Here is a 23,894-nt window from a genome sequence, read left to right as displayed (position 1 = left end):
TAACACAAGATGAGTTAGGATATAATAAAAATTCTATAAGTTTGTATGCTGACATAAAACACAAAATATTCCCATAAAAATATGTGCATAAAATATTCGATATAACTATAATTCACTTAAATAATCTATTTCAAAAATCTGAATAATTATCACAGGCTTTACTAATATTCACAATAGTGAGTTTCAAATTCATAAATATATTATATTTAATACTGGTACTTAGACTTCCAATCAATACTAAATTCTGCGAATAAAAACCTGTTCGGTCTATAGGTTTGATATACTATACTTGGTTCAATTAACAAATTTATAATTAATATTCAAACATGAGATCTCAGGGATTTAATGAATTCGGGCTGTGCATGGAAGTAAGCTTCCTACATATATCAAATAAATTTATAAAATGTTCTTATGAACTATGTGATATTGTTCAACACGTGGTGACTCTTAATTTTAATTCAAATTAATTGGAATAGCGCTTTTTTTTTTATTAATTACCCCCACTGGACGTAGAAAAAACGAGCTTGTTTGGTTTGACTTATCACTCACTGAACTGAAGCTCTAGCTGGTCTCGTGGATTGAATTAATTATTTCCAATAATTAATTAGGTAGGCTCCTTTCGTCTCTGCTGGGCTAGCACATGATCCAGACTTTTATAAGTTTCTTTCGAATTAGCTATTTTTATGGGAATCTTTACAAATTACGAACTCTTTGACAGCACTGAGTTCACATATAATTGAACATTTAATACAATACTTTACATTAAAAAGGGTCTGGCTTAATAGTTCATTAAAAAATTTTTAAAAGGAAGAAGAAAAAACCCTAAACTCCATGTGCATCCTCTCCGGTCGGGATCTTAAGCCAGAAGAAGGAGGTTTTCAGAAAAATTTGTCTCTTCCATGAATAATTCTGTAAGCTACTCTCTGATTGGCCTTCAATTTAATAGACTCAATACAATTGGTTGCCTTGGAATCAGGGCTTCCTCGGCTTTATAATAGAAAAAATTAAATAAAAAAGAATTCTTATACAAATGTATGGAGTGTTTATCTTAAATTGATTTCATAAATAAATCCTAACATGCGATGTTACTATATTCAGTCTTTATATGAGTTTTGTATACTCTTGATTTATCATGCTTTCTTAGATTATAATAAATATTTATACAAAAATAATGGGTGTCTGTATTTCTACACATCGACTTCCTTTAGTATACATAACATATCCTTTATGAGTAAATTTTATATAATTCAACCTGTCATATGGGTTGATCGAATAATCAGCTGATTCGCTCAGTATTGATTCTAATAATTATCGATTTATCCAAGATCGACTAATTCTTTTCAAAATGTAAACAAGTAACTCTAACCTCAATGTTCATGCATTTTATTTTTTTTTATAATCCGCCAATAATAAGTAAGCCACTTTATAACTTTTTGATCTTACCAATGGGTTCTCATAATTATTAAATCACAATTATACATGTTTTCTTATCATTTGTTGATAATGCTATCACTCCTAATCACTAATAATACTTGATTTGAGTTGTTTTATCCTTTGACTAGGTCTAACCTTCTTTCCAATTTTATAGTTCTATTATATTTCATTAGTTCATTTTAAAATATTTGGTGGTATTAATTTACCACGTGACAAAGGTCAAAAGGAACAACAGCAACAAAAGTTAAGCACAACTATGTCATCATGTCCTACTGTTTATATTTCGTTAGGGATCAAACACAAATACCAGACAGTTCGCCACTAACACAGAAAATACCGGCACGTCCTATACTTTATAGAGGAGAAAATGCTGCCATTCATTTTCTAACCACTTTAACCGAATATGCTACCCAGGTCATAGAGTCGTTAGATGAACATCATATTGGCATGTACCCATTGACAAGAGAACAAGAGCAAATGCATTCTGATGCAGAATTTTGCGACGCATGCGAAAAGCCTTTTGAAAACAATAAAGTTTATGATCATTGCCATCTCACTGGTTACTACAGGACTGCTCTTTGCAATGCATGTAACTTACAAAGACAATGCCAAACATACATCACAGTATTTCTACACAATTCAGCATCTTATGACACCCACCTAATTGTCTCTGCACTCGGTTCTGTTTGTAGTAATAAATTAACCGTAATTCCTCAGTCAAGTGAAAAGTACATATCATTTACTATACAATTGTCCAATCTACTCCATCTCAGATTTCTTGATTCGTTCAAATTTCTACCCGATAGTTTGGATTCGTTAACCTCTAACCTTTTACAACTGGCTGGTTCTACACCATCTATTGAGCAAATAGCTGCTATTCTCAAACACACATCGAAACATTTTGAACATCAAAGTTTACCTCTTGTATCACGTAAAGGAGTTTTTCCATACGAATATTGTGATTCTCGGGCTAAAATGGACGAGGAAAGTTTACCACCTATAGAAGAATTCTACAGTTCTCTTTGTGATAGTACAATAAGTGCAGACGATTATCGGCATGCATAAACGGTTTGGAAACACTTCAATTGTCGCACACTTGGACAATACAGTGACTTATATTTGAAAACAGACGTACTACTCCTAGCTGACATAATGGAATCTTTTCGCAACATTAGTCTCGAGACTTTCAAACTGGACCCAGCTCACTATTTCACACTTCCTGGTTTTTCTTTTGATGCTATGCTTAAATACACTAAAATTAAGTTGGAACTTTTAACAGATTACTCGATGTACGCATTTTCCCATTCTTCTATTAGGGGCGGAATAGTTACAAAGACTCTATAGTGTGTGTGTGTGTTTATTCGTGTTTTATATATATGAGTCTTTTCACTTATTGTTGTATGTTACTAACAACACTGACACTATATTTGTTTGTTACATTCAGGAGAAAATCATAATGTTTGAAACAAATGTATGTGTTTTTGTCAAATCAAATTTGTGTCTTGTATGTCACTAACACACTCTAGTGTTTCACATGTTTTAGAAAATTTTTCACATATTAAAATTGTTTGTTATAAGATTTGTGACTTGTGTTTGTCACTAACACACTCTAGTGTTTCACATGTTTTTAGAAATCTTTCACATATAGGTTAATAACACTCTTACAATACACTCAATCATGTTTGTTTATCAAAAGAGTAATCGAAAAAGTTTTTGTGTGTTCATTACCATAATGTGTTAATAAAAAAAATACATAACTGAATCACACTGGGTCTCTTTCTTTCTTTCTTCTCTTTCCTTACTCAAACTACACTAAAGACACAACTGAAAACTGTGTCAGTTGTAGAGGAAAATCAATATAGCAAGTTTGACTTGTGACAGTTTTTAGATGCCCTACCCCAATGGGGGGGAAAAAGGGGTAGAAAAAACAAATTATTCATTCCAACATCAATTATTCAGCTTCCATTCCTGCTGGGCTTCTTGTTAGCCAATCAATAGCTACAAAGGTAAGTGCAGAAGGTAAGGGAAGACGCGGGGTAAATTATGCAACCCGCAGTACACCAAATCAATACTCTCACTTCTGGGTCTATAAGGGAAGACGCGGGGTAAATTATGCAACCCGCAGTACACCAAATCAATACTCTCACTTCTGGGTCTAGAAGTGTCTATGCACTTACAAACCTTACAGGGGTAAGGTGGAAATCAATAGCTATTATATTTCAATAGCCTATTAGATGTACAACAAATATTTGTGTGTGTCTGTGAGTGAAATCAATACTTGCTCACTGAGCGCTCGCTGTGCGCATGCTGTGTAATAGACGACTGTTACTACTTCTTAAATATTTAATTTCAATAGCCAATATCATATTACAACACACATACAATTGAGTGTGTGTCTGTGAAATCAATACTCTAGCGGGCGCGCTCGCGCACCCCTGGACACGAGGTCAAGTGACGTCACTGAACAGCTGATGAGGGGGGAGGGGGATGGTGGTGGGAGGGGGAAACAGCTGATTTAAATCGGAACTCCCCCTTTTTATCCTACTCATGAGGAATTCACTATTAATCAGCTGATTATATCTTTTTTTTACAGAACCGGTAAGATCTTAGACCAGTTGTAGAATAGACACGGCCCATTGTATATTCATACTGAAAGCCGATGAAGCCAACATCTACTGCCATATCACCATATCATGACGTCAGCATCGGATAGAAAACAATGTAGGGAAACTTACAGTTTGTAAGTTCACATTATAATTGTCAATTATTAATGTAATATTGTTTTGAGATAATCAATTAGTGAAATAGAAAATGCTTTCAACATAGACTAATAAATCTGAAGGCAAATTGCCTTTCTTTTTTCATCTGTCTATCTATCTAACATGCAAATCTAAACAAGCAAAACCCTTTCTCGGTTTTATTGGCACAATTTGGTGCCGAGCACCCCACCATAATGAATTAGAATTATTAAAAATATCAGAACATAATCACCACTGTCAAAGCAAAGCAATACAAGCAGTTGATACGAATGCTATGCTATAACTCAAAATGGCGACTGCTTGTACCCAGTTTTTATAGTTCCTAGAAACAATGTAAAGAAACTCTGCAGAAAAGTTTTCTATGCGATGCTGACGTCACGATATGGTGATATGGCAGTAGATGTTGGATTCAGAGGCTAGACTTCCCAGTGTGTCTATTCTATAACTGGTCTAAGGGTAAGATACAGGATATAAACGTTAAGATACAGATATAGAAAGCTTGGCATCAGCTGATCAAAAGAGAATTGCTCATGTTCGCGGCAGGTAAATCTGTAAGCACCTTAAACATTGCATCAGGAAAACGAAGTTTTAAAACTATGCTTTTTCTAAACAGATGTTTTTGAGATAATTTCTTTCATGCAGATGTTTCACATTCATCATATTATTATACAGAGTTTGTGAAAATGAATATATTCATCAATTATCAAAACAATACTATTATTATATTTATATTAAAAATATTATCATTATTATTGAAAATATTTATCAATTATCAAAACAATATTATCGAGGTTAAGTGATATCAGGTGGAAAGCAATAATAGAAACAGATGTTCCTCTCTTAATTTCGACCATATGATCTGGTGATTTTTTTATGAAATCATAACAAAATGAGGTTTTATGGATTTAGTGGTTGTGCAGAGACATTTTTTAGATCCTACCTTGAGAGGAGATATCAAGCTGTAAAGAATGATTGTGAGGGCTCTCAGGTATTTTCTACATGGCAGCAAAATGGGTGAGGAGTGCCTCAGGGATCCATAATGTATTTTTATGTTGAAGGCGCCCTGTATGGCCAGGCCATTGACTCTAGCTCCTCCCCGGAAGTCTCCACCGTTCGTGAACGTAGACCGTAGAACGTATGTACCATTGATGAAATAATTTCAACATTAATTCAAAAAATTGAAATTTGGGCTTCCAGGTGCATGAGATTGACATTTTTAGAATCTATGTGCAAAATTTGGAGATCCAAATCATTCCTGTTTTTCCAGTATTCAATCCACAAGTTGGCATGTTTTGATGCGAACAAACAAACACTTGAACAAACACAGCCCTACTCTAACTTATTAAATGGATGTTTGTAAGCTAAAATTATTACAAACTTCATATCACTATACTAAAAAAATGTATAATTTTTTCTTTTTTCCATGTTATTCAAAATACCAGCCAACAAATATTCCTCATTAACTGATCAAATTTGAAATGGGAATTTCATCATAGCTGTAGTTGTGGCGGCCATTGTTGTTACAACTTTTGCAGACAGATAGCGCTGTCGGCGGAGAACTGTGATTACAAGCCAGCTGTTTCTGTTTACTTTTAAGATTATGTTGTAACACATTGTTTGGTCACGTACATTTTTAAATATTATTTTATTTGCAGTTTTTATAAAAATGTAGGTGGAGGAAAAATGTGTTTATCATGAGTGAAAAAATGTTTTTTCTCCCTTAGGAAAATTGTTGCCCTCGGCTTTGCCTCGGGCTTCAAACTTTTCCCTCGGGGAGAAAAAACAGTACTTTTCACTCTAGATATACAAATAACTGATGTATCATTCATTAATAACCTTCAAATGTTGAGATCATTGGAACTGTTTGATATATCAATGTGCGGATTCCGCCATTAACCCTAGAGAGGTCGCGCAGGAGAAAATCACATGAGGGGTCGCGCTGAGTGGATTAGACCAGATGCAGTAATATGTGACAGAGTACGATAAAATTTGAGATTTTATTGTTGGATTTTCCAGTCTCTCTTGTTCACTCACGTCTTTCCTCTTTTTAACACTTTCTAAAAGTATCAAAACTCGTTCCTCTTCCATTTCATTCATGTTTGAGAAGTAAAAGTAGCACACACAAGGAGTCGCGCTGGGTGGGATCGACCCATATATGCGGAAAACGCGACAGGTCGCACTGGGTGGATTAGACCCATATACGGATAACGTGAAAAGTCGCGCTGGGTGTATTCGACCAGTACTTGTTGAAAAGCGTGTGTGACAGTGACTGGGACAACGGAAATAAGGTGCCAACTGCATGAATGTCTAGTGGGAGAGTCCATTTGAAGTTACTTAGGAGGGGGGATGCATACTTTTCATGAGTGCAAAGAAATGACCTTGATCAGTTATGACTGGGTGCAAAAGACTAGGCGCGACCCCTCCCGGGTTAATTTTCCTTTGAAATTCTCTATTGAAAACATGTATCACAAGACCACCTTCCCATTTGAAAAAATGAAGTTGGATTCAAAATGAAGCTGGATTAGAAATGAAGTTGGATCCATGTGACTGATCCAAGACGGCGGACAAAATTTTTGAAGCGACAGAAAGTTTTTTTTCAATTGGAATAGGATTCCCATTGAACCTACTACTGTAATATCATACTTGTGAAAGATATATTTAGCTTTCATCATAATTTTGATGATGTACTTATTGTATCAATCAACCAATAAAGAATAGCTGTTTCCATAATAATTCTCACCAACTCTGTATAATTACAAGTTTAGGATCTCAGAAATCAACAGTACATGAGTGAGTTCTTAGTAATTTTATCATTTGATGCTATAACAATTCATTTGAATTGTTTGCTATGAATTGTAAAGTTCAATTACAAAGTACGTCTTGTTCTAAGGATCTAATAAACACTCTTCTTCTTTGTTGTGATTTTGTAACTATGATTGATTAAGAAAACTTCTATTTTCTCACCAAATACGGCATATTTTTATAAGGGTGGCTACTAACGACAGGACAAATGTGTTGAACATGTGTGAACACACTAGTTCTTCATACATTTGTGTAATCAGCGAATTCTTCTTCTCCTTTTTCTAATTCTTCTCCAATCCAGCCCAATCTTCTTCTTCTTCTTCTTCTTCTCTGGCTGTGCCTTATCCCATTTAAATGGGGTCGGCATTCCTTCCTCTTAGTCTGCCTCTCCACAAAGCCCTATCCAATGCTTCCCCTCTCCAACAGCCACTCTCCCACAAGTCAGCCGCTATCCTATCTCCCCACCTCATCCTAGGTCTACCTCGTCCTCTCACACCATCCAAAACCAAATCCTGCACTCTCCGTCCAACATAATCCTCCTCCCGTCGCTGTACATGCCCAAACCATCTCATGCTTGTCTCCTGAATTTTCTTTCCCAGTGGTCCAACTTTTACAGTGCATCTGATAAATTCATTTCTTATTTTATCTCTTCTTGTAACCCCACACATACATCTTAACATTCTCATCTCAGTCACTTCCATCTTTCGTTCCATACAGCATAGCTGGCCTCACAACTTACTGATCTATACACTTTTCCATTCATTTGACAATTCTCTCTCTTATCACAAAGAACGCCACTCATTTTTCTCCAGTTCATCCATCCACAATATTTATTCTATGTTGTATTTCTACATCAAGCCCTCCATCTCTCTGTACACTTGAACTTGCAATTGGTTGGAGTTGGTTTCCTTCAAGCTGTAAGGGTAGCCCATCATTGTTTCCCAATACCATGTACTCTGTTTTTGATCGGCTAGGTTTACAAAATTACAAATTAATCTCCAATCCAGCCCAATATTACATCCATATATTGATGATTGAATATTGAATAATTATATGAATAATATTACATTTTTCAATAATTTACATGATCATCTATTACATGGTAGACCTATGTCTTCTCAAATCAAATCAAATCAAAATTTATTGCCATAAAAAACAAAATACAATTTCGTTAAAAATTCTTATCAATTTTTACTGTAGTAGCGTCCCGACTATGGAACAATCTATCATCTGAGTTGATTTTCTCACCAAGCTTCTATTTGTTCAAATCGAGGCTTCTGTCATCATTAGTAAATGATACCTTAGCATAAGTTTATTATGATTGGCAGGGTTTGGTGCATTCATGCTCTCATTTCATTGCTCCTATCTCATGTACAGTTTCATAATAACTTCTCTTCTTTTTCAATAAAAGTCTGATCACAATGTTTTGTAATAGGATCACCTTCATAGTTTATTCCTTACCTTTTCCATCTACGCTCTATTGTATTGTATTATGAAGTTTAACATTTCATGGTATACTTTCATGATAAGTTTCATTCTACATGGATGCAAATAACATCTTTCCTTTCCTCCAGTATTGCTAATGTGATCTAGTATAATGTTGATGGCTTAATTTAATACTATATTATTTTCTTTGATACTGTATTTGTATTTGATTATACTGATGCAGAACTGTTAAATAATTATTTATCTCTTAAGTTTGATTTAATTTTATTGTCAATTTTTGTAAATGTTACCATAGACAAGAGCCTTGTAACAATTATCGATATCTATCTATCTATCTATCTATGTCTCTTTCACCCTCTAGCTGATAATCTAGATTTTTCAGTAGGAATCTCTCTTTCCTCAATCATATATGACTGAGGTAGGGAGAGTCTCTGGAAATGAATATATAATTTTATCAATACAAAGAGAGATTTATAATAATATATGCTTATAGAAACTCCTATTCACAACATGTATCAAAAAATTAAAGCCATTTTCAAGTCTAGAAAAAGAAGCTTTTGATAAATTAATGGTACTTGGGTTTTTATTTCCTGATAAATAAGAGTTGTTCTCACCAAAATGCTTGTATGAATATTTTACATTCTCCACCACGATGAGAACCACAGAATAAACTACTGTAATCTTGTTCCAGGAAATCACAAACAAAAAAAAAACAAATTTTTCTGCTTTGTATTCTCATTTCTGGAGTAAAGTTATTTCTGGAAATGAGCATGGGCGTGATTAGTGTGATGGATAACACTAAACAGTAGGCACAGAGCCAAGTCTATGGGGCATAAGCAACATAATTTGCATAAATACCGATTGAATTGAAAACGGGTTGAAAAATGAGGAAGAGAAAAGAAGCAATAAATAATCATCTATTAAAGCTGACTAGCAAGCATTTTAGCTGGATATAATGAGCTAAGCATCTTATCAAATAGACCAGTTTCAAATTATTGAAGGAGGGGTAGGAATTTTCCCTTACCCTGATTCCCTATGTATTGATTTTTCCTATCAATTATCAAAGCTCATTGAAATTTTCACATTTCTCAATACGATGTAAAAATAGTTTATTCGTACTGAATAATTTCTAAACTCTCTCTCGAGTCATCATTCAGTTTCTAATTCCGTATTATTTGCGTGTTGTGTTTTTGTGTATAATAATTATGTAATTTTATATTAGAGTGGGAATATCGATCTTGAAAATTCTAACTATCCATTTCATCAACTTGTCTTCGATAATATAATCATATTAAAAACTACTCATATTGCAGACTTGACTCAATAATTCAAATCAAAGTGGAACTGAATGATACTGCAATATCATTTGAAGAGAAAAGTCCCTGAAATTTTTCAGTAACATCACTTTCAATCCCCCATGAATTATTTTTATTGCTTGTTTGAGCCCTCAAACATCCGCTTATCCTTGAAAACATCAGACATAATAAATAATACAGTACATTGTTTGATTTGTTTACGTCGTATATTAGTCAACTCTGCCATCAACTTACTAACGTATAATTATGAAAGAGAAAGAGTGTTGACTGGAAATCTTATCAATTTCGATTTTGTACGTTGGTGTTAAGCGAAATAATTCATGAGTGGAATTAATAACTGGCAACTGACTAGATTGGAACTCTCCGTCAATCGTTCAGGATCTTCCCTACCAAAGAACCACTCTCACTTTATGATATATTTTAATTATCGTAAGCTAAGATTTTCGAGTCAACCTATTTTATTTTGCTTATAGTCAACGGTACATCAAACAATTCAAATTCTGATGAGTAGTGATGTGTTTTTGTGGAAGCAAGATTGAAATTATCAACGTGACTTCTGTAAATAGAAATTTGTTTTGAAAGGTGGAATCAGTTTGCTTTGCAGAGTTAAAGACATTGAAATTTACAATGATTCATCAAAGATGAAATTCATTTTCCGAGCATTGAGAAGAATGGAGAGAAATAACACAAAAACATGGAAAAGAGTAATAAATAATTCTTATAATAAGATAAATTAATCCTTTCAGGCTACAATTAAGTTTAACATTTCAAAAATCCTGGCAGCAATATAATATATGGACATTATCAATTCATCAATGGGTTACAAGCAGAATAGGGAAATGTATGTTTATTTTAAGGGCAATCAATACAGTATGGAATGATTAATACAGTATACAGTATGATTAAACATTAATGGGGACTTATGTTAGAGTCGACTTAGTAGATTAGCCAGATTTGTGTCAAACCTCTTCGAATAGAGATGGGACTAGAAATGCTTGGCCAAAAATATCCCACTAGAGAAGAAGGCTTCTATGACTTATCACCAATGATAGTCTTGACTGGAATCCAGGCTTTCCTGCTGTTCAGCCTCTACTCTGAAAGACAAATTCACTTTATAATTTTTTTTTGAAATCAATAGGATTAGTTTGAAAATCACTTATTGTTGGCCAATTAAAATGAATACTGAAAAACTAAAAAAAAATGTTATGATCAATCCTTTTTCATAATTTAAAATATCATCTTACATCATCCGAGTAGGTCTAATTGAAGAAAAAGATAAATACATCATCTTGATTGGGCTACAAAATTTCTATTGTTTGAGAGAAAGAGCGTAGAAGAGAGCGTAGGCCTTTTTGATAGAATCAGCATAAAACGGTAACAATTTGCCTCGATCATGTAAATTTTCAAATAAATAAATAAATAATCATTATCGAAATAACTTTGGCCATAAAGCCACGTGCACTGAACTGAGGAACTAAGATGAACTGTTTTTCTCGATTATATTATGTGATGATAATAGTGGATTGATTATTATAAAATATTGCGGAAATACGCTATGAGAATTCAAAGTACAGTATAAAGTACAACTATACCGTATTCAGAGTACAACTATTTTAAACCAATCAATTATGACTTGTATATAACTCACCTATCATTCATTTCAACTTGCTGCTCACTTTCGAATGTGATAGGCAAGTCATCTTTTTTTAGTTCGTTCACTGGTACTGACTCAGGTACTGTAATTGACTCTGCCAATCTCAGATCATCACCTTCCAACTTGTCCATTGTCTGTGTTCCATCCTTGTTATCCTTGTTTTTTTCTTCTCGCCGCTTTATGTCCAGTATTTCCAATTGTGAAAGCAGTGCATTTTTCAATACTTCTATGCAATTCGATTCAAGAGAATCCTGACCTGACTCTGGCTCCAGGGTATTCGAACGTTTCCTCCTGCTGATCAGAGACTCAACTTTCTTCTCTAACTCCTGGACTGCAGTTGAAACTTCATCTTTTGACCTTGAAAACGGACGTCCCTGTTTCTCGATACCATATTTTTGTGCAAAAAGAATGCTATCCCAAACGTCTTTGCATTTTGATGAATATTTCTCATGTAGTTCCTGAGTTTGATGCCAATTTGATGTGATAGGTTTGTCATCATCTTCGGCTTCAACTTTAACTTCTTCCTCTTCCTCCAAGAGTTCAACTCTTCTCAAATGCTCTTTACTATCACGTGCATTCAAGTCTACATTTCCAGGAAATGCCTCTAGGTAGGTTAGCTTAGGACTGTTCAGGAGGTGTAATAATAAAGGAGAGCTCTCGTGTACAACTTGTGGAGTCTCTACTGGAAGAGATGAGGAAATACGAATTGGTGCTTCAAAAATTTTCATTGAAGGTTTAACAACTTGTTCTTGACTATTCACTGCTGAACTTGATTGAGATGAAGCCAATCTTTTGGAGTAATCTGCATTCGATCTATTCAATTTGAGGTTTGAACTGAGAGTATTAGAACTCAAACTTGATGGTATTGCCATTTTTGTTGCATACTCCTGCATATAAGGTTGAAAATTGTTCAAGACAGGGATGTACACATACTTGACTGGAATGTTATTAGACTGATGGCTATGCAATGCTTCCGGATGTTCATGAGCAAGTGTATTATGATGGCCTGCACTATGTATGCTTGGGTTGTGACCTGGTGTGTGTGTTGTTTCAAGACCCACAGAATGATGATACTTGGGGGTTGAAGTAGCATATTCATGGCGATTGCTGTGATGTCCGTGGTGTGGCTGTATGTAGTTGTATATATTATGTTGTTGGTGATGATTTGGATCGATAAGCAAACCCTGGTGACTGGTATGCTGCAATCCATTATGCTGAACAATATTAGGCCTATAAGCATATGGATTCATCACATACGCCAATGCTTTCTCTGCTTCTTGTATCAAATGATTGTTATATCCTTCTTTCAAATCATATTCAATAGTTGGTGGTCTTCCATCTCTAAAGTTTCCTAAAAAGGTCTCAGGGATGGAGTAACTATATTCTTCATCGGAAGAATCGATATCACTATACTGATACCTCCTTGAGCTTGAGTGAGGATTTCCGACATCATATTTAGATGACTTTTTATACACAGACTCATAGCCAGAGTTTTTGGATGTATGTGATCTGCTCCGATAATCTTCTTCATCTTTGATATCTACACTTTTCCTGAGAGAGCTATCTCCTCCACTGTTGCGTCTTCTCTCCCTATAATCATCATCTCTGAATGTCTCTATACTATTCTCATATTCACTACTTCTATGATTGTACCAAAAATTGGGCCTTTTCTTGAAATTATTTATGAAAATTCCTGAAACACCATAAGGAGATCCATGATCGATGCTGAATGGTTTTGACACCTGATGAGTGTGATAATTACTCACAGGCTTCTCATAGTAATTATGATGATTGCTATGTGAGTTCTGTTCATCCTGATAAGGTCTGTATAGCTCTTTGTGATAATCATTGAACTCTAGTTTATGAGAAGAGCTAAATCTATTTGGTCTTTCATTATTGTGATGACCATGATAATGAGTTCGATGGGGATAAGAATTATAGCTTGGTTTCTGTGAGTGTGATTGTTGACTATTGGGTTTGCTATGATGATGATAATCATGATTCCCAGGAGTATGGCATTGATGATTGTTGGATTGGTGGTAAGATCCATAGTTATCTTCTCCCGATTTATCAGACGATTCTTCCCCACTTTGAAGATCCAAGTTATAATTTTCATGAAAATATGGGCCATTATTATGATGATGAGGGTTATTGATCTGATAATCTCCAGTTGCACCTCCTAGTTCTAAAGAGCTATGAGGTTCATGATGATTGCCTTCATGAGATGAGATAAGCTCATATGAGTTCTCAACAAACTCATCTGAGCTCTCCCCATTATTTGGCATGAAAATTAGTTGTTGATGAAGATCGGAGTTCTCCTCAATGCCTGAAACGGCTCCAGACGATGGGAACTGCGTTTCAAAAACTGGCTCTATTACTCCATAATGATTGCCATGGTGTTCATTCGGAAAGTGATTGTTATTGTTCGGTTCATGTTCAGGAGTAAAGTTATCAGGCTTCTGTTCAGGTCTATCTACGTTTGAGTGTGTCTCACTCGCATGGTTATGAGATGTATTTGGTCTATTTGAAGCAGTGACAAGAATTGGTTTCGGCTTCTCATATGAAGTGGTTGAATGCGGTTTTGAATTATTCCCATACTCAGTGTTGGTTTCAGTTATCAATGGTGACGTTTTGTTTTTGTAAGTATTTGGTTTGGAAGTATGTTGAATGTGTGAACTGAGTGGTCCATGAGTATTTTTATTCTTGTTGACAATAATGTGCATCACATGTCCTCCTGTTTGAGTTGGAGAAGTGCTTTCAGAGATTTTATCCACATGTACATTCATAGCTGAATTGGTGGTATTTTCAACTGAGCCATGCATTGGTTTAGCAGTGGAGTGTAAGTTCTTTTCGGTATGATTGACAGTTTTGTCCTTCTGAAGTCTGACTGTAGATTCAAGCCTCTCCGTATGAAATGATGCCTCACTAATTGAAGATTCCGAATTACTTTTGATTTGCTCATTCTGTTCCTGTAGCTGATAACGCTTCGGTTTGTCTTTATGTTTAACTGTTTTATGATTGTTAACACCACTCACATAAGGCTTCCACAAATTTCCTTCATGATGAGATAGACCATGATGATTGTGTGAATCTCCATTGGATCCATGTGGATGAGATGGCTTTGATGGTTTGTGATGATAGTTTTTATGTGGTTTATGAGCTGGTTCACTTGGTTTGTAAATATTATGTGTGGGCTTGTGTGAGCTTGAATGATAGTCATTTTTATCATCATGATGGTTGAATTGATCATAATGGTGATAAGGTTCATGATTTTCATTCGAAGGCCCATGAAAATGACTATTATCTCCATGTTTATGGATATCATAATAATTGTAATAACTATGGAGAGGTTTATCATGAGACGAATGACTATTAGAATGTGATTCATATCCATTATGGTAGGGTCGGTGATTATCATGATGGAAATCGTATCCTATGTTTGGTTTCTCGTGGTATTTATGATTCAAATGTGCATAATTATCGTGATTTCCATGGTAATACGGTTTATGATCATGATGGAAGCTGGATTCACCATGAGGAACATGACTATGAGGAGGTTTGTAGTCACCATGGTAGTTCTCATGGGGTTTACTGGAATGATGTCCATTATAATAATAAGAGTCAATTGAAGGTCTTGGTGAATGACCATACGATCCATGAGTTGACGGTTTGTTTCCATGATTATAAGGTCTACTTTGATAGTAATTCGGATAATAATCATGAGGATACTTATGATCGTTGTATCCATTGAAGTGTTCATGATTATTGTATTCATGATTATTATGTCCATTCTCATGAATATTGTATTCGTGATTATATTCTCCATGATGATTGTGATGATCCTGTACCTCAGGCTTTGTTATGTAGTACCCGCCATGGTTATGATGACTATCATGCAGTGGTTTTATAACGTATTCCGTATCTGACGGTATCTTAATTGGAATATATTCGTCGTTGTGAGAAAGATGATGAGGCTTATGATCTTTATCATTATTATTTTTATGGATCACGAGATGGCCCCCATTTGGTCTTAAATTTATAACTGGTCTCGGTCTTTGAGTTATTTGAAGATGGCTGAAAATCTTTCCGACATCATACTCTTCGCCGTTTCGAATGGTTTTCAGTTGGCTTGAGTCCTCCAAGTCGTCTGTTCGAATTTTCAGTCTAAATATCTCTTCCAGAGCTGGATCTGGAACCCCCACTACTGTACTCTAAATAGACTTGTATTCGTCATCTTGAAATTCCCCATTTGAAGATCTGATAACACACTGCACTGTTATCATTATGCTTGTGATTTAGACATACCAACTAGAATGAAACTTGAATTCTTAGAGAATCATTTATCAGGAACCAAAATAGTCATGACATTCTTTTGATATTCAGTATTGACTTTTATACTGTGACGTAAACTTTAGCATCTGTCGTATTCTTGACAGCTCTGACGTTGGAAAAGAGAAAATATTGCTTTTCGCTCCAAGCTATTTTATTAATCGTCTCGACTGCGGAATAATCATGTCAAATCTTTTGAAAAATAGGCCAATGAATAATTCAAACATCTGGGAGCTCCTGTAGTACCCATACTCTATGGGATTCCAGGATCTGAAACGCAGCATATTACAGCACGTGGCAAATAAGCTAGCCACAGGACGTATACACAGTGGTAGATTACAAATACGGAATAATAAAAGCAAAACACATATTGCACCAGGTCATCTATGTAAATTAGTATGACAATAATATCAAGTTACGTAGCGCTGTAAAACATTTCCAGCGGGATGTCATGTTTAATAGAATCGTTTACCAGGCTATGAGAACTAATTTTAAATTCGAAAACGTGAAAAACATCCAGGTTTTTTTTGTAGCACAAAATGCGTGGCAGACTTCGTTATACTCGGATGAGAGAATATTATTCATGAATGTTTTATCCACGCATTCATATGAGCACAAATCATACAATGTTCGACATAATCAACGAATCACAAACAAAACTCTTCCATTTCAAATTTGCAAAGCTTTGATTCAAATTAAAAAAAAAATGAACTAGTCGGAATGTCGAAAACTAAGTTACGTGGATAATGTAGCTGGAGCAAGGACTAGAGAATGGAAAGGAGTTTGGAAAAATTCACTGAGTATTTGAATGCTGTTTATGGAAATGAGTTGTAATCATATACAGCACATTTACATCAAGTGAATGAATTCTATCTGCTATCAGTCTACACCACCTAATATTATTATTGCTCTCTACACTGACACTAAAAAGTCACTGAATTTTTGTCTTATCTGTGTTTCTATATATACCAATCAAATCTACAAATTTTTAACACAAATTTATGGAATAAAAGTATTGGGATGAGCTTGCTATTCTTTACCGATCATCCTTAGATCATCAATGGAACACTGGCCGAAGAAGTGATGGCAGTCATTTTCAATTACAGAAAATGTCTGTAGTTATTACACAGTGAAAAAATAGCCTTCAAAAAAGTCTTCATTGTTGAAGTGTGTGAATTATGCGCCACGAACAAGCGCATTTCACTTTTCACCAGCTAATGCTATCCTATTATAACACTGTATCTTACTTGTTGTGTACAAATAGAGCCATAATAGAGCTGATGAGAAGTGGAGCGCACCTGTTTATGGCACATAAGTCTGTACGCACCTTTATAGGATTATCATAGTATAAGAATAGAGAAAGTATAAGAAATAATAGTGTCTATGTATTCTCTATGGTTATATACTAAACAAAAGTACATATCGTTTGTATCTAATCAAAGGAAGACAACTGGCTAATATTACGTTCAGCTTTTATTTTGAGTAAATTCGTTGAGTTAGTTAACTTAAGTGAAAAATAAGAAAATTAGAAGCACCTATCATGACGCTAATTCATTACTTTACAACCTAACTCGTACATGGCAACAAGGAAAGAAAACAGAATGAAAATGACATTATTATACACTGATAATCTTATTGTAATTCTTAATATAAAAGCTATTATTAGTATGAAATATTCATGATAGAAATAGAATACTCTTATACGATTTTCAATTGTTGATTGGAATTCCTTCTCCTATAGGTTTTCATCAAATTAATATACGGTAATTTAATAGAAAACGCTAGTAGGTAACACGTGCTTTCGCAAGGGTACATTTTGAAACTTAACAAACTGAAAACTTGACTTATGAAATCTGAAGAATTGAAAATAGGCCTATAACCGTCCTCGGGAATGTAAATCATTTATAACCATCCTCGAGAATCTATATGCAAAATTTCAAGTTTATCAGCTCAGTAGTTCAGACGTGATGATGCTTCAAACATAATTTTCCTATCTCGTACGTGTATAAAACCCAGTTCTTTACTTTATCTTCTTCTTTTTTCTCTATATCTATATCTATCTATCTTCTATCAGGCTATCTATCTAGCAGGCTATCTATCTTATATCTATCTATCTATCTTCTATCTATTCTATCTATCTTCTATATATCTATAAAAGGCTAAGCCCCGACAGACTGAAATCACACCACAGCCCAAACTACTGAGCCTACAAACTTGAAATTTTGCACAATTGTTTATGATAGCCTCAAAAGATCCACTAAGAAAGGATTTTCAGAAATTTGCCCTCCTGAGGGAGCTGGGGTCCCCCAAAAATGTTGTACTTTTCAACCGCTCATTGCACAGCAAAGTCATGAGGAACTTTTTTGTTCAGCTACGAAAAAAATTAGATCTATGCAGAAAAATTCCGATCAGAATTTTTGAGCACAGGGGGGTTCAGGAGAGGGCATTTTTCGAAAATTTCTATGTAAAATCACACTACAGCTCAAACTAATTGGCCTGCAGACTTAAAACTTTGCACAAATATTCTTTAAACATGCTAGACGCGCACTAAGAACGGATTTTGAGATATTTTGTCTCTAAGGGTTTCAAAATATGAAAAAGGATCCTATTAAGTGAGGTTATGGACATGGTAAGGTGAATGCCATATGGAACTGAGATAATTGACACATGATATTCTAAACATATGTTGTAATCATTGGAAAGCTTAAAATAATTCTATCAATCAGCTGATCGAATTTAATTTTCCGTAAATCGAAAGCGCAAGCTTTCAACGTGTTTGTTCCATTTTTGTATGCTTTGCCAGTTCGGTTTGCGCCTTCTATCAGCTGCATATAGAGTCTCATACATTCCGATTAGAACAGAGCACAGAGATTCTCTTTGGTTAGGAGTTTGTTGATAATTCTTTTTTCAAATTCAAATTTTATTGCAAACAAAAATCACATTAAAAAATTTCTTAATATACAAGATCACAAATCAAGGTGTCAAACATAAACCTACATTTATTTGTAGCATGGCCAGAAAAAGACAAACTTGATTACTAGCCGTGAGTTCATTCATTATAACTTTTATATTTTTTGTTAATATTTTTTGATCAAAAAGTACGAGTTGATGAGAGATGTGAGTAATTTCTTATATTTGATCGTAATGGCTATTCATACTTCTCAACAATTGATAAGACAAGAATGTGCTGATTACGAGGTTGTATAGCATTAAATAATTATCTTCCATTTCATGTATAATTCGACTATTTCACGCATTCCCATACGACTGTTCCAGCAGTTTTAGTTTTGAGTGTCAAATCTCAAGATTTGCAACAAGTGACTTTTTTCGAATATCACACTATTTTGTTATCATGAATTGGCAGTGTGCTTCAGTATGAACACTTATATTGAATATCTATTGGAACGTCTGCAGAAGTAAACACAGTGGATGTTTCTAAACTTTCTACCAAACAAAGACACTCAAAACTAAAACTGCTGGAACAGTCGTATGGGAATGCGTGAAGTAGTTGAATTATACATGAAATGAAAGATGATTCAATGCTCTACAATCTCGTAATCAGCACATTCTTGTCTCATCAAATTGTTGAGAAGTTATAAGACTTGAAAAAGCGAAAAAATATAGGGAAATCTGGTTTTTCGAAAATACATCACTTAAGAACATGAATATCTCGAAATCTATCGGATTATCCAGAATATCTACTGAACAAAACTTGTAGGAAATTTATTAAGCTTCATTTTTTTTTTTGTTGATTATGTCAATAGAATACATTGTTCCCAAGATATAAGCACGTAAGTAATAAGTGGAAAATGCAACCTTCAAACCACCCTCATCCCTTCAGCACATGATGTAGGGGTTGGGATTTTTGTTATGCTCATATCCAAACTAGTCTCAACAAAGCTGCAAAGTCGAAAATTGTGTTACAAACATTCCCTCCAAATTCCATTGTCAACTGATCTATTTTTCTGAATAGAAAATTTCACTCTCAACACTAAAACTGCTGCAACAGTCGTAGGGAAATGCGTAAAATAGTGAACATATACATTAAATTGAAGATAATTTGATGCTCTATCAGTTTATGATTAGCAAGGATTTTCTTCATCAATCGTTCAAAAATCAGAAGGCCGAAATAATGAAAAAATTGGAGGCAAAAGTGTTATTTCTAAAAATTTCTCACTTTCATGGGCAAATATCTCAGAAACTGTGAGAGATATGGAAAATATGTGAAGGACAAAACTTGTTGATAATTTTGTAAGCTTCAATTTTGCATAGAATATAAATGTTCATAAGATGCATAGTTTCCGAGATATATGCGAAAAATGAATAAATGGTACTTTCAAACCACCCCCACCCATTTAGCACAGGGGGTAGGGGTGAGGACTTTTGATATGTTAATCCTCTCACTTTCCTCTGGAGAGCTGTGAAGTTGAAAATTGTGTTCCAAACTTTTCCCTCTATAATCTTTCGTTTACTGGACTAATGATGAATAGATGGTTATCAGTATCTTTCAATGAGAATAAACTTTGAACGGTTTGAGATATCGATGTGCAGTTAACCATTCATTTTCTCTTGAAATTCTGAATCGGAATCATGTATTATATGACCACCTTCAAATTTCAGAAATTTAAAAATGGCGGTTCCAGGATGGGCGGAACAAAATTTTGATGCGACACAAAATCAATTGCTTTCATTCGAATAGGATCCCCAATCATACATATCATCATATTTCCCTTTTAAAAGCAATGTTCATCTGTTCCTATACAACTGGGACGCTGGGAGCATGACAAATTGAAAACACGACGAACTAAAAACTTGATGTAATGGTATTTTGAAATATTGAAAATAGGCCTATAACCATCATCGGTTGATTAAGAATCTATAATGCAAAATTACAAGTTAATCAGTCCAGTAGTACACAGACGTGATGATCTAAAATGATAAATAATGAACAGATTATCTATAATTCATCATTTTTTATTATTGGAATTGTATTATTCAAATGAATAATATACAGCTATAAAATAAATAAAAGGCCTATGTCGCCATGTGAATTCTATAGTTTCTACTTGTACGATAGAAGGATTATTGTATTTTCCTTAGGAAAGTCAAGGCTGTACTTATTTTTAAATTCACAGTGGAATGTTTAAAATAGCATAATTATATACTTTTAAAAATCTTAATACGCCTTAATAGCCTTGTTTCCAACTATTTTAATACCGCACTGTTATGTTCTAGAATCAATGTATTCGAGTTTGCCATTGAGCGCCGTCTACCAGTAAAAAGATAAACCAGAACTTCTTATTAGTTGGAGAGTTGGTCACTAGAGAGCGAACAGGAGAGCCCATGTCAGAACAAGAAAACCAGTTTGAACATGCGGCAAAAAAGCTGCAAGTACAGAATGTATGTCTACATTCAATCTATATACTATAGCAAAGGGAATTGGAATAATCTATTCCCATTAATAATATTCAGATTTCGCTCTCAAACTGTTTGATCTGCAGTGAGATTCACCTTATAGAATCAGTGGAAATGATAGGATGGCATAGTTAAAATTTTCCATTTCCACAGTATTCTCTGTATATCTGATATTATATTAGGCTAATTGGCTATTTTTTTAATAATGATCAATCATATTTATTCGAAAAATAATATATTTAACAATTAAATATATCTTCCCATCATTGATTAAATATCTGGGCACCGAGCTTCGCTCGATATTTTTATTTACTGATAAACAGAACAAAATTCTCTAAAATGATCATGTTTATATTTCACTGCTGGCTATATGTCATCTCATGAATTTCGGAGATGCGATATTTTGATTTTTCACATACTCACTTGCTCACTCACGTTTTTACTATCAACAGCTGTTTCAGCCAAGGATGAATTATCCTTTTAATGTAGTTCAGCGAGTTTTCCCAAGGATTAGACCCAGTGCAATCGAATTTTTATATCATAAACCTACTATGTTCCAAATTTTGTGAAAATCGTTAGAGCCGTTTTCGAGATCCGTTGGACATAAATTAATATCCAGATAATGAATAAATATAAATAATCAGATAAATAACCAGATATAAAAATACAGAAATTGCTCGCTCAATATAATAGGATAAATTTTCATAATTGGCATGGAATATTCTGGTGAGTTGGTTCATTATAATTCTTCATAGACTAAAACCGATTCGGCAACAGTGTGGTTTGGGAAAAGATAGAGCTATCTGCTTTTTGTCTTATAACAAACAAGAATAACAAACTGTTGTCAATTAGGTGCTGAATTTATATCGTGAATCTCACTATAAACAGTTGGTTATGAGTTGAAAGTTGGTGAGATTCCTGTGATAGAAAGAAAATCCCGTGAGTAGCTTTTTAGGGTTCCATCTACGTAGGGTTCATTCTTGTGGGCTACACTCAACCCAATCAGTCAACTTCTATCAGAATAATAATTATGTAAAAATAAACCTCAAAATTGCTGTGATATTGGAAGAGAGATGAAATTGATTTTTGAATTCAATAAAACCATTCCTACCTTAGTCTCCATTCCCCTTCCTTTGAGAAATTCTTCGTTTGTAGCTTCAAATCCAGTCCCTAGGCATCAAACATCGTTGTTCACTAGCGCTGCACGTATACTACCACTCACAAACAGAGCATTCTATTTAAGAGTTTCTAGAAGTATGATTTAACATGTTCAACGGTACCTGCTTAATGTGTTCTCAACACCCGTTAATGAGAACTAATGACTTGTGAACTTTACTTCAAGTTCGAGTATTATTCAGGCCGATTTATGCGGTTTTTCCCCAACTATATGATATAATTCCATAGATAATGGAGAATTATAATCGATTATTACTGTAAATTCTATCAACTAGAGAACTAAATTTTAATTGAGCATAGGATTAAAGTTATTGATTGTTGATTGCATTCTGCAAATGAAGTTCATTAGTTTCGGTTAAGATACACATGGAAGTAAACGATGTGATACTACTTAAGCCTACTAATTAAGATATTTTCATCTCCTTTTTCTCTGATGGTATCCCTCATCTACCATTCAGAAAAGTATGAGCTTATGGTTCAAAGTCGATTTTGGAAAATATTTCAAGCTATTTGTGCTTCTCATTGTGTAGCTTGTCAGATCGTTTCAATCAAACAATAAAACTATTTCGCATCATGGAGCATAATTAGTTCCATTTTGGTTATTATGTTCTTGACACTGTCTTCCACGCTCAACTTCGAGAATTTGTAGCCAAATTCATCAAGTCGTGATAAGTTTCATCACTTGCAGAGTATATTTTTTCACCCACTTGCCTTATTTACTTACAGAACTTCCACTTATACTCCCGCACTGCTTTTCAACAGTATTATAATTGGAAATTATCGAAGTATGGAGTTCGCTAAATGAAAATACACTATAGAGAGAAAAACAATAATAATTAATATGTATTGTCAGAAATTGGCAAAATGTGTGAGAATTATCTGCTGAGGATGATAGCCACATAAGCTCTAGGCTAAGGCTGGTGCGAGGACGACGAGAAGGATGATGTGGAGATGAAAAGGTAGATATTGTTCAGGTAGGTTCCAAATCTTCGGAAGTCATCTCGAAGCACATTAAAACTGTCCTTCCTGCAAAAGGAGAGTTGGTTGCCTATATCATCTCAATAGATCACTAGATTACCACTGGGAGGATTACTTCCCTAAATTATTTGTGTTTTTGTTATAATAATAGCGGGGAATATAAAAATTTCAGAACTACTAAACAAATTAAATATGTTTTTCTCGCTCAACTATTTGATAAAAGCGAAATGGCACTCACTGACTGACTGACTCACTCACTCACTCACTCGCAGAACTAAAAATGTACCGGACTAAAAACGTTCAAATTTGGCAGGTATGTTCAGTTGGCCCTTTAGAGCCAAGTCGCAGTCGGTCAGCCGATGATTAAACATCTATTTTCGAACCGTCCGTTATCTCGCTAACTGGTTGTCGTTTGCTGCTCCGTGCTTCTGCCTGAATTCCGCAATACCGAACTCTTCGAATTCTCTCAGTTTGTAGTTTTTCAGTTTTAATTCATTTTAGTTTCCTTTCTTCTATCACTTTTGGAAATGTCAGACACGTGCAAAAAGTGTAAATCCAGTGTCCAAGTGAGCAAGCAAGACTGCT

General features: G+C 34.5%; 2 protein-coding genes across 3 annotated transcripts in view; one reads left to right on the top strand and one right to left on the bottom strand.

The window, feature by feature from the left end:
- LOC111050196 (organic cation transporter protein) overlaps window positions 1-23,894 on the top strand; it is a 293,656-nt gene that overhangs the window by 48,015 nt on the left and 221,747 nt on the right. The window lies entirely within an intron of this gene.
- Window positions 10,578-15,597, bottom strand: LOC120352393 (uncharacterized membrane protein DDB_G0293934-like). The gene is made up of 2 exons (XM_039432637.1): window positions 11,406-15,597; window positions 10,578-10,851 (listed from the first exon to the last, which is right to left on the bottom strand). Exons 1-2 carry the CDS (start codon window positions 14,231-14,233, stop codon window positions 10,797-10,799), a joined length of 2,883 nt encoding a protein of 960 aa, XP_039288571.1. The 5' UTR covers window positions 14,234-15,597; the 3' UTR covers window positions 10,578-10,796.

Source organism: Nilaparvata lugens, chromosome 7, assembly GCF_014356525.2.
Source record: "Nilaparvata lugens isolate BPH chromosome 7, ASM1435652v1, whole genome shotgun sequence".
Lineage (NCBI taxonomy): Eukaryota > Metazoa > Arthropoda > Insecta > Hemiptera > Delphacidae > Nilaparvata > Nilaparvata lugens.
The sequence above is the reverse complement of the archived record's forward strand: the minus strand, read 5'-3'. Positions and strand labels throughout refer to the sequence as shown.